This window comes from Dermochelys coriacea, chromosome 7 (assembly GCF_009764565.3).
Source record: "Dermochelys coriacea isolate rDerCor1 chromosome 7, rDerCor1.pri.v4, whole genome shotgun sequence".
Taxonomy (NCBI): Eukaryota; Metazoa; Chordata; order Testudines; family Dermochelyidae; genus Dermochelys; species Dermochelys coriacea.
Genome location: NC_050074.1, coordinates 82,585,253 through 82,597,959, shown reverse-complemented (window position 1 = coordinate 82,597,959; position 12,707 = coordinate 82,585,253). Strand labels below are relative to the sequence as shown.

Below are 12,707 nucleotides of genomic sequence, written 5' to 3'. Positions count from 1 at the left end.
GTAGATAATTCAACCATTAAATTATTATAAGGTTGGCTTTAGGATTTTTGAGATTACAGGAAAAAGTAGTGAGAAAACAGATAAACTAAAATGGTGCAGGAGTTGAGATCAAAGAGTATAAAGACAAACAGCTATTCCTCCCCACCTGTGCTTGAAAACAAACAAACAAAAAGTCTAATCTTGAATACAAGTGTCCACAGCATTAGTTCTTACCGGTATGGACATTATCAGTAAAGATACATTTAACCACTGATCTGTGTGCTTGGCTGGATATGTATCATACAGCAAAATTTTAAATAAGGCATTTAATTAGACTTTGAAAGGAAAAAAATAGTTAAAAGATTATTTGTATACTTGGATACTAGCTTTGAGGTTTTAGAAAGCAGAAGTTAAAACACTTGCTGCTATTCGATCAGCATGAGTTTTACATGAGGCCTCCATTTGGACAGCACAAAACTCTCTTTTTCATAACAAGTTAACTTTGTACATTTTGATTAGCTAACTTAGTATTTGCCGTTAATAACTTTAGTGGACTCTCAAGACACTCAGGAAATCTGTGTGAACTGTTGTAAAATTCTGGTAATCTGTTTAGTAGATTAAATCTCCATGGTCCTTTTTTAGTTTGTTTTTTTTAAAACACAGGATTAAAAGTTTATGCCTAAATAAACTTCTATGAGCACTACAGTGAATTCACTAGTAAAATGGAACAAATCCAAAAAAACAAGTAATGATGGGATTGAGTGGCTGCTATAGAATCCATATGTCCAAACTTTAGTGAAGACACTGCCTCAGACAATACACAAGATCAGAAGAAGAAAAATCTAAAAAGTGACTGACAAAAAAAAAAAAGCAAAATTCTAGATGACTAGCTTAGTTTTGAGCAATTTCACAAGAAGCAGTTTCCAAAACTATTATTTTTGCTTCAATATCTGAGTGCATGTCTCCAACTTCAGACCAAAAAATATACTTTCAAAATACCAAAACAAGTGAACAGCAGTGGCTGCAGCAACAAATGCTCTTAAAAACAAAACAAAATTACCTGGAGACTTCCAAGTCATTAGTGACACAAAGGGTTACAATGAGCATTCTGAGTGCATCAGTTGTCACTATACTGGTAACCCAAAAAGTCTAATTGCTTAATAAAAAATCCACAAAGCAGCATCTTGGCTTTTTAATTACATTGCATTGCAGTGAAGTAGTAATTATAAGGTAACATTTATGTGATTTTAAAAATGAAAGCTCATGTTTCTATAGGTTTAATCATTCTTACCATTAGATTTGATAGAGTAGCATCAGGGAGATGGTATACAAACATTTCTATCTGCTCAGCAGTAGGATGCAGGCCAGCTGTCTAAGGAAAAAGAAGAACTAATGAACATTGCTTTTTAACAAAGAAAACCTTTAAAAATAACTATATCTGAAAAGCAAAATCCAACAGAATAACATGCAAGAAATCACTGTACCCCATGGAATCCACCACAATGAACAACCATCCTGAACTTCTAAGAACCAAAATTAAAACAAAGCTCAAGAAGAGAAAGTCTAGAAGAGCAACTGCAGTACGTGAGTGAGAGACTTCACGAGTTTTATGAAACCTGCAAATGCCCCAGGCATTCAGAATGACGGCACTGTACAATTCAAATTTTCTTACTCAGATTCAACAGTGTACAGTGAAGAATACTGGATCACAAAATACCAAGGCAGCTCCAGCACACTTTGGTGAGATCAGAACATTTAAGACTCTTACCTCTATAGGAGGCACAGACCTATTCAAAATTTCTTTCAGCAGTACAAGGTCATCACGATACATTGTAGTGACTTCCCCTTCCTTGAACACAGAGCTAAATCTTCCAGCTCTGCCTGAAATTTGTAGAGCCTGAGACGTTGTAATTGCATCCATTTCCTTCTCTCCCTTTTCATTGATACTTGGCTTTATTAGAGAATTAAAAATGATTCTCTTTATACTCCTGAAACATTTAAACAAAGACAGACAAAAATCATTGACTACTTTCTCTCACAGAGAAGAAGTAGGTGAGGTAATATCTTTTATTGGACTAGCTTCTGTCGGTGAGAGAGTTGGTCCATTTCACCCATCTTGTGTCTCTAATACCCTGGTGCCGACACAGCTACAACTACACTGCATACTTTCTCTTCAGTCATGCACGTTATTTCCATAGAGCTAATTGCTGCAGAGGAAGGAGTTCCTTTTTCCTTTGAAGGTCCGTTCTTTTCACAAAGCAGGTAGGTCTTCAGAGTATAGATATTATTTTAATATGAATTTACTGTTCAAAGTTGCCAGACTGAATTGGAAAAAGAAGGCCTTTCTTTAGACCTATCAGTCCCGTTTAAGAAGGAATACCCAGGGTAATTAGATATCCACTGATTCAGTCCTTTGCAGTCTCAGCAGAGTCCAATGGTGACCACATCACAAAAAGATATGGCAACATCTGGGACCTCACTAAGACCACTAAGATTTCTCATCAGAGAACAAGAACCTAATCCTGTGAGGAGTTGAGCACTCTCAAATGCCACTGAATTGAAGATGCTCAGTGCCACAAAGGAAGCAGTCTAAATGAGCAGTTTAACTACTGTGATCACTTTCAGTATCTAGAAAGCATAGCTCTTCCCTGTCAGGTCAGCCACCACTTAATTCCAATGAGGACACATATACACACACATACTGGGGACTGTACATAAAGGGTTTTTATCCACATTAAGCAAACTGTGAAAGACTGAGGAAAACCAGCACACTTGTCTCATTGAAAAATAAGCCTTAGCCTGTTCAGAGTACTTACAAATTAAGCCCCATTCCAATGGCATCTGTAGCAACTAGAATTTTACATGGATCATCAGGGTCATTGAATTTCTTTGCCTGGGTAAGCTTTGTCCCTAGAACAGAATCAATCACAAGTACATTTTCTGTAACAGACTTTCCCCACCAAAAGTGGTTATACAAAAAAGATTGCATGCTCTTACATGTCACTGAACAAAAGCGAAACAGGAATGTTAATTTTTGCAAGTGTTCCCAGAAAGATGGATGGGTGTCATTTTAAATAAATCAAAATAAAATAAAAGTTATTGTTGAAGGAACAAAAGTAAGATTACATAGCTGATAAAGATTTAACTCCAACATTACAATACAAGATAAAGAAAATTTGCTCAGTGTTGTCTTAATTCAATATCTAGATACAGAACTTGAAAAATGTAAAGTCTCTATTAAATACTTTTCATATGGTAGCAGCAATAAACAGAGCCTTCTCTTTAAAAGCAAGATAAAGCTAGTATTTTACCAGGTGGGAGACTGCCATATATGACAGCACATTCTAATCCTCGGGCTTCAATCTGCCGACTCACAGAATAAATATCATTCTTATTGAAACAGACAATGCAGTCACCAGGACGGAGGTTATCTAAAGATTCTAGTGCATAATCCAGCACGGTAATAGGGGTAAGCCTCTTGTAGTTTCTGACCTAGGATTAAACAGCAGTTTTGTCAAGGCAAAACACAAAAATCCTTTGCAAAATTTATAATTACTATAAAAATTTAACTTCATATGACAAATCAATCAAAGCTTTAAGATTATACTGTGCCTCACAATCCCAATGAGAGAAGTACTAGGAGAAAATGTGGCATTCCCTTCTGCCTTCCAAATAATAATGACCATTCTTACAAGCATTTCCAAACTGACCTTTTCAGGAGACAGAAAAGGAACCACTTTTATTTTTAAATTCGATTCCTCTGCAGACATATATAATGTAAGTAAAACTATATTAATACTAGGGAGAAAACACTGTGCTCTCCAATATGGGAGTCCTGCAGGCAGAACGCTTTCAGAATCAGGATCTACATTTGTAAAGTGTCTCTTGCAGATGAGCACGTCGGTAGCTAACCCGAGTTATCGGTTTTTCTTTTTATAGCTTTTTTCCTTGGTATACGTTAACCCTTTTAGCATTTAAACTTTTCCACTGATATTAGGTTTCTTAAGAACAACTAACTAACAATAAAGTGACCTCTAGGAAAAATGGACATGTAAATGAGGTCTCAGCATAAATCTAGCACTCTCTCTGGATAAGTCAGTAGAAATTTTAAGATCCATTGTTCTCTTGGTAAGGGCAATAATATTTTTGCTAAAAAAGGTTTATTTTGCAACATCTCTAAGAAACCCCCTTTTGATTCGTAGGCTTACATAGCCAACACGTCAAACACAAGCTCTGACTCCTGTAGATTTGATCAGTATTTTCTCAAATGAGCGATATAGTAGACACCTGCAATATTTTAGATCGTTTAGTAGATAGTAAAGTGTATACAACTTTATAGCCACTGGACAGGGGAGAAAAAAGGGGACAGTATAAGATCTACCTCCACTTCCTCTCCTGTAGAATACATGAGCTCTGTCACCAAATCAATAGCAGCAGCTTCTCCACAAATGTGAACTTCTTCTGCACTGAGACCTGAAAAAAAAAATGCAGTGAAATATAGTGTTAAAATATACGTGTTCACACAAATCAGGAATACTGAGAACTGACAGAGGTGGCTACAAAAAACAAAAAAAAAACAAAAAAAAAAACAAAACAAAACAAAGAAAAACCCTGCCTATTGAAGAAGTCAATGAAGGATGGGATTTCTTTCCTTGTTGATTTTTTCTTCCTACATATCCATAGTCACTGTAGCTTTTGCTTGTGCCTTTGCCTAAACCACCACTATATACACTGCTAAGTTTTAATGAAGCAATTCTTGACTTTACCAACTATTATACAATGTCAAATCATCCATCTGATAACTATCTTAGAAGTTAATATTCTCCTTACACCCTCTTGGTGCCTTGCCATCATTTTCGTATTTGCCCAACATGGGAACACATATCTAAGGTTTCACTGCTTCACTTGTAAAAGGAAAAATGAAACTAACTCTTCTACGCTAATTTCTCAAAATTTCCTCAAATATGGAAAAGTTACAGTTTCCTTTTTACACTCTAACTCTAAATTGGGGAGGGGGGAGAAGGGAGAGGAATGTTGTTTTTTTAAACATTTTGATAAATTCAGTAGCGAAAGAAAGGGGAAAGAAAAACCCCAAAATCTGAGATTTCCAGTTTTTGAAGACAAAAAAATAAATTCAAAAGTTCCAATTGAAAAAACCATAAAACTGAAAACACTCGCCTGCAAGAAATTTGGTTTATAATTAAACCCCCCTTTTTTTGGGGGGGGAGGATAATCAGCCAAATCTAAAATTAAAAAGATTATAGAAATGTTTATTATTTGCCACTTAGCACACATTTAACACTAAATTTTAAATGAAAATTCTGCTGTATTACCTATAATTACAATGTTTCAACCTACAAAAGTCTAATAAGTAGGTTATATGATAAAATGAGGTTTCCCTACTAATCAAGCAGGTAAACAAACAACAAAACACATTCAACATAATTAGTGGTAAGTTTAACACACTTGGCTATTAAATGTAAATTGGCTCGGTTTCAACACTGATGGGCATACCTAAAAGTGCTCTGGTCCAGGCCCATCCTCTAGCCGGATCTTTGATCATCTGAATTTCATCAATGACAGCCACTTCATCTTAAAAACAAGAAAATTAAGATACTAGGTGAAAAGCACCTAGATGGCACGACTACCTATGAAAGAACATTTCCAAGAAGCACAATACAAAATAATTAAAGTTATTTCCTACAAGAATTATTCAAATTCAATCTCTTCTGCGTTCTAAGATTGCTCTGAGAGTATCCAGATTTAATAACTCTCAGATGATAGTGCTTAGCAGAGGTCAGAAATTGCTAAATTAAAAATAAGAATACATATAGCACTTGCAAGACGAGAATGAATTGCTTAAGTTTAACCTCTTACAGGGTGTAGGATAAATATGAAATTAAAGAATTAGAGTTAGCTTACGTCTGGTTAAGAAAATGTGTGTGTACTGTAAAGAAACACCCTGCCTAGCAAGTAGAAGGAAGGCCTTGAAAATAATAAGTGGTAAGGCCAGAAGGAATAAAGTAGGGAAGATGTCTGTTTAAAGAATAACTAATGAGATAACAGGACATTTCTAAAAAGAATGCCTCTGACCAACAGGGGTGACTGCAGGTGGTTTTAAATAAAACACAGACAAACTGTCTTTAAATGAGCCAACATGACCCTTCGCCAACCCACAAACCAGTGTTAAAGCCTGTGTGAACTCAGGTGCAATGGGAAAATTGTTGGACAGCAAGGAGGGGAGGAAAGGCCTTGAGAAGTAAGGAGGTTGTAAATCTTATCTGGACTAAGACTGGAAATAAGGGTGAATTGTCTCAAATTGTTTTTAGCTGAAGTCAATAATTGGCAATGACATCACTTACTTGTTAAAGGATATAAAAGGTAAACTCTTAAAGGGTTCATTGCTAATACCTGCCTGACCACACTGGAACCGATGTATTTTGGTCTAAGAACTCCTGGGTTTAACAGCCTGTTTGTAAGTATCTTGATCAAATTCTTATAAATGTTTTGTTACTTTTTGGATATAGTAAATTGGCTAAAAAGCCTAACTAATAAGCATGTTTAGAGCAATTGTACAAGTTTGGCCTTCTGGATTTAATAAAGGAATTTATGGCTAAATTAGTGTTTAGTAGTTTTCCATATTAATAATTTTAAATATTATTAATAATTTCAACATAGGGGTGTAAGCATCATTGCATATAAAGAAATGCATGTATATGAAGAAAATAACCATGTATACATACAAGGCGTAGTAACACTGCACATCTCAATAGTGCAAGCAACATGGGTTGCTTGTCTGCCTTCTGGATCAACAAGGACACGCTCTTCTCCCGTTACCAAGTCACATGGCACACTCTAAAAAAGTTAAGAAAGTTGAAGTTAAATTACTCTCTTAAAAATAGAATTAGAATATTTCCCAAAGAGAAAAAAAAATTGGAAATTGGGACAGACTGTACCCCTGTATTCACACCCTACAAACTAATGTAATAATCTTTGCAAAGGGCATATCTTGTAAGGCAGCATTTGAAAACCTCAGTTTGGGCCAAAGATCTGTCCTAGACAAAGGAAGGCATGCTCTGCTTAATTGAAGCAGCAAACAGAGTCAAAGCAGGAAGGGAAACAAAGAAAGCTCAAACAGGTGAGAAAAAGCCAACAGGAAACATCCTTTCACATAGATTCTTTGTCTCCTCATGCCCAGCTGGAAATGTTTTTCAACAGAGGGACTGAAACTGTAAAAATAAGGGACAAACACCCCAAAGCACCACCCCCTCTCGCCCTGCCCATTGCATTCACAGCATCTCATGCAACAAAGAAAGCATTTGTTGGACTCTGGGGTGGGGTCCTGATCTACAGGGTTTGGTCAGTAACACTGCTGAAACCATGTGATGAGAAACTTAAACTATATCAGATTGAAGTGAAGTTTGGTATTAGTAAATATCTTACCTATATTTTTCTTGTAATCATTTCTGACTTTTATGCCTCATTACTTTACTCACTTAAAATCGCTTTGTAGTTAATAAACTTGTTTCACTGTTATCTAATCCAGTGTGTTTAATTTAAAGTGTCTGAATAACTATCTGAGATAATAAGATGGCACATTGTTCCTTTTAAAGAATAACAGATTTAAAATACTTTGTACTGTCCAGGAGAGGGCTGAGCAGTACTGGAGCATTTCTGGGGGAAATCTGGGATTGGAGGCGTGCTGGGGTCACCATGTGTATAACCAAGGCTGGTGAAAGCCAGAATGTAATCTAAGTGCGGCTGGCTGGTTGCACTTACACAGGGACATGCAGTGTGGTTTGCATGCTGGACGACTGTGAGTGGCCCAGGTGGGAGCTACTTTTGCAAGGCTTTGTAAGTTAACAAAGGTTGCCAGGCAGGGGTGACAGACCTGTTCATATCTGAATTGTTCGCTGGTATGTCACAGAAATAAACCCAAGTATACTACATTCCTACATACATGGTCAGATAGAGCCCAATTTTGTTGACCTTCTAGACATGGAGGGGAGGAAGTTGAGGATACAATTTCTCTCTGATGGGTGGTTTAAATTGTATCGATCATTGTCTATTGATTAAATGAGATGTGGTAGGACAAGGGAGGGATGTAACGTGTCTTTCGGCTCAATTTTGTTACAGTTCTTATGGTGCTGTGTTTTTAAAAGTCAATCAAAATGGACGAAACTTTGGTATAGTTTCCTCTAAAACAAAATCTAAATAAAATAAGTTATCTTAACAATATCTTTCTCCCTCCGACCCACCCCTGTGATCTAGTGGATTACCATCTCTGGTTTGATTTCTTTTAGAGTAGGGATAGATTTATCCTTGAGAAATCCCTGCCAAAGTAATTTACAGAAGAGACAATGGAGTACAGTAAATATTTTGTTCTAATATGTTCAATTACATTCTAATAGGTGGAAGGCAACATTTAGAGACTACTAATTTCTGTAATCAGAAGCTCTTCCCTGACCCCACTCCCCAGTTCCTGCAATGTAGTATCATTACGCTTTAACTTTGTATGTCTCCAACCCCAGGAAGTATATGCTTTAATCATATTAGCAACAACATACAATATGCTGAGCACAAAGAATCCTCAACAGATTAAAGAAATTTTTCATGACAACTCCACTAACAAGGGGTGCACATACATGCATTCCTACATACATATACATACACACACAATATATGGTTTCAGATTACTTATTCAAAGGCAGATGTTTGGTCCTAGAGATTAGAATTTCGTATTAATGTAAAATATATTAGAAATTAAAATGGTGAGAATTATAAAATCACTATTGTTAAAGAATTAACCAAACCTCAGCATGTTTTACCGACAGATCACTACTACAGATTTATATGTAATTACTATATAAATATTGGTGATTTTAATACTTAGTCTTTTAAATTAATGCTTTGTAATACCATTTCTATTTGCCTCCCTGCAACTTCTATGCAGCTGGAAACAGACTAGAGAAAAAGACCTACACAGATTTTGAAGGCAATCATCGAGGCTAATGAAATCTTATTCAAGCCACCTAAAGCAACACCATAGCAATGCCCTTTAAATCAAAGCATTTGCTGCAAGTGGGTAAAACATTTTAGTCAATGCCCACTAATACGAATATAAACATTAAAACAGGAAGAGAGAAGTTAGTATACGCCAGGGTAGCTACTTTGAATAGAAATGAAACTAGCTTAGCAAGTTGTTGTATAACAGGAATAAATAATTCTATATTATGTATTGACTAGAGAGCAATGCCCTCCCCTATTGACGTTCTGAAATGGATAAACCTCCACACCAAAAAGAAAGGAAATTCTATAGACATGGTGATCCTTGACACAAGTACTTCCTTGCAAATACATGCAACAAGCTCCTGGGAGTGGTCCACCAATCTGGAGGGCTTTTAGCAGGGAGATGCACATAATGTGGCAGCTGGAAGGCAAGAAATGAACTTGCGACTACTTTTGGTTTTCATGGTTTAAAAACACTTCTCCAATTAAATCTAACACCTCTTTACATAGTGACCCAAAAAAAGTGATTTATATAAAAATCACCTTTTCTTGCATGTTTCTATTTCTGTAATTTGCTAATGAAAAAAATTTTATTATTTAAGGTAACCTGAATTAAGTGTTTTTTTCTGATATGTCAATCGGTGTTCATCCCAACCTAACACTGCCCTTGTTTTCCCAAGGTCACAGTCCATGGACAGCTGCCTTAATGCAAAGTCAAGGGGGAACAGAGGCAGTCATCTCCACTCCCCAGACAGTCCTACAAGAAAGCTAGCAAGAGCCAATGTAAGCACAGGGGTGAACCAGTGACTGAAGGGCAATACACTGCTACACGCATGAAGTTCTTTGGACACCATTTCTTCTCTTTCTGTGCATCACTAGTATTACTGCACACTGACAGTATCATAATTCAAAACTACATTTTAGCAGAATATTTCAAAGACTACCCTAAAAACTTACATTTATTAAAAGAAAATATTTTGTATAAGGACATGAATGCATGTAAAATTGAAGAGAAATTGCTTAAGTAACATACTAACAGCATCATTACTCTTTTGGAAGATCTCATGGGCCAGCAGTTTTAATGGACCACAGTATATTCCTGATTTTGCTGCCAAGTATCTTTGGATAGCATGATGCGTTTTTCCACTATTTGTAGGGCCAGCATGAAAGACTATCTTTCTTTGAATAGCCCTGGCTTCTGGATACCTAAAACACAAAACAAAGACAAAAATAATTATAATCTATCATCCAGATACAGATTTGGGTGAAATCCCAAGAGAATTTGTGCTATTTGTCCATTTATTTTAAATTGTCATTTAATAAAACAAAAGACTGGGAGGAGATAATTCTTAAACTCAATAAAGTACAAAGAGGTTTCAATATAATCCCCAAATATTAGTCGACCTCTTGACCATTTCAGAAAGTTTAAAGTCGAATATGTGAATACTGTTGTCAACAAATAATATTCTTACTATTATTGTCTTACTACTGCATTCTTTTTATTTACTTTTTAGAGTTTTGACTTACTGTCTATTGAATAGAATATGAGCAAAAAAGACAGCTTTATATAGAGGTAGTTTCTACCAACAAGTTAAAATTGTTCAACAGGGGAGGAGAAAGAATGAATGTTGGATAATGGAACAGCGATCTCATAACTGAAGCCCTCTCATTTTAATTGTAATTCTTTGGCAAAGAACACCGATAGCAACAGACATCACATCAAAGAAGTCTGCCTCCTGGCACAAGAGGATTGTAAAAGTGATCTGATAGCCATGGTTGAACTTTTGTGTCATGAAGCCCAGGTCCAAAGCATCTGCAAAACTGGTTATTCTTAGAAAAACAACTCTTGCCAATACCTGACTCTCCAGCAAATGTGTCATTTCATTAATCACCTGGATAATGGAGCAGAGAGTGTGCTTATAAAACTTGCAAATGACACCAAGCTTGAAGGGGTTGCAAGCATTTTGGAGAATGGGATTAGAATTCAAAACAAACTTGACTAATTAGAGAACTGGTCTGAATTAAACAAGAGAAAATTCAATAAAGACAAGGGCAAAGTACTTCACTTAGGAAGGAAAATCAAATGCACAATTACAAAATAGGGAATGACTGGCTCGGTCAGTGGCTCTCAAACTTTTTACTGGTAACCCCTTTCACATAGCAAGCCTCTGAGTGCAACCCCCCCCTTATAAATTAAAAACACTTTTTTATATATTTAACACCATTATAAATGCTGGAGGCAAAGCAGGGTTTGGGGTGGCGGTTGACAGCTTGCCACCCCACAAGTAATAATCTCGCAACCCGCTGAGGGGTCCTGACCCCCCCGTTTGAGAACCCCTGGGCTAGGTGGTAATACGGCTGAAAAGGATTTGGGAGTTACAGCAAATCACAAATTGAATAAAAGTAAAAAATGCAGTGCTGCTGCAAAAAAGGCTAATATCATTCCAAGGTGTATTAACGGGAGTGTTGTATATAAGACACAGGAAGTAATTGTTCCACTCTACTAGGCACTGCTGCCCAATTCTGGGCACCACACTTTAGGAAAGATGTGGACAAGTTGGGGAGAGTCAAGAGGAGAGCAAAAAGAATAATAAAAAGGTTTGGAAAACTGGATATATGAGGAAATGTTTAAAAAACCGGGCATGGGGGGGGGGGGGACAGTTTTCAAATATGTTCAGGGCTGCTGTAAAGAGCATGGTGATCAATTGTTCTCCACAGCCATTGAAGACAGGACAAGAAGTAATGTGTTTAAGCTGCAGCAAGGAATTTAGGTTAGGTATTAGTAAAAATTTTCTAACTATAAAGGATGGTTAAGCTCAGGAATAGTCTTCCAAGGAAGGTTGTGGAATCCCTATCATTGGCAGTTTCTAAGAAAAGGTTCAACAAATACCTGTCAGGGACAGTCTAGGCTTATTTGATCCTGCCACAGTGCAAGAGGCTGCACTGGAGTTTTCAAGGTCCCTTTGGGCCTTATACTTCTATGATTCTATGTCACTATGACCCTTGATTTCAAGGTTCTGCACGTTTTTCTGAAATCATTACCCACCAAAGACTGGACAACCACAGACATGAGCCTGAGCTCCATCTTAGGTTTAGATATTGCATAACAAAGCTTTAACTACTAAACCGTACTGGTCTAATCAAAACCTGTTACTCTTAGCTCTACATTATTTCCAATTTGTATTGATACTAGTAGCCTGGTATGCACAGTATCAATTCTGATAACTAGCTATAACAACATCTTCCAGACAATGAAATTAGTATAGTCTTTAGCATGAAAACTGCTGTCACTGACAGCAATAATATGAAAGTTGACACTTAAATACACTAACCAATTGGGTGGCAATCTTAAGTCACTGATCTTGCGCAGATCATCCATACAGTCCAGCATAGGAAAGATTTGCTTAGCATGTCTCAGAAAAAACGGAAAGAGATCATCAACGTGACCTGGAAGACAAACACTTTTAAGAAAGTTTGCTACTTTTAAGGAATATGGGTTCATGAGATGAGTTTTTTGAAAAAAGGAAAAAAGTATTATAATAATATGGACTCATTAAGCCTATGATGTAATACAATCTAGTATAAAAAAAACACCCCAAGAAAACAAAATCTAACTTCAGTACAGTGACTTTGGCTATTCCACAGCATCTTACTAAAATTTGTTACAAGAAGATTTCCAAAATAGGCAGATTTTTAGGATGATTTGTTTAGGCTAAATC

General features: G+C 36.5%; 1 protein-coding gene across 5 annotated transcripts in view; it reads right to left on the bottom strand.

Annotated features, from left to right (window-relative positions):
• SUPV3L1 (Suv3 like RNA helicase) overlaps positions 1-12,707 on the bottom strand; it is a 35,257-nt gene that overhangs the window by 8,299 nt on the left and 14,251 nt on the right. For 3 of the 5 annotated variants that reach the window (XM_038409331.2, XM_043519344.1, XM_043519343.1), the window contains 9 exons: positions 12,321-12,435; positions 10,026-10,194; positions 6,723-6,834; positions 5,494-5,571; positions 4,361-4,452; positions 3,291-3,471; positions 2,796-2,889; positions 1,748-1,967; positions 1,271-1,351 (listed from right to left, as the gene is read on the bottom strand). In XM_038409331.2, coding sequence (XP_038265259.1) covers positions 1,271-1,351; positions 1,748-1,967; positions 2,796-2,889; positions 3,291-3,471; positions 4,361-4,452; positions 5,494-5,571; positions 6,723-6,834; positions 10,026-10,194; positions 12,321-12,435 — 1,142 coding nt within the window. Of the gene's footprint in view, positions 1-1,270; positions 1,352-1,747; positions 1,968-2,795; positions 2,890-3,290; positions 3,472-4,360; positions 4,453-5,493; positions 5,572-6,722; positions 6,835-10,021; positions 10,195-12,320; positions 12,436-12,707 lie in introns of those variants that run through there. The other 2 variants (XM_038409332.2, XM_043519345.1) reach the window with 2 other exon arrangements.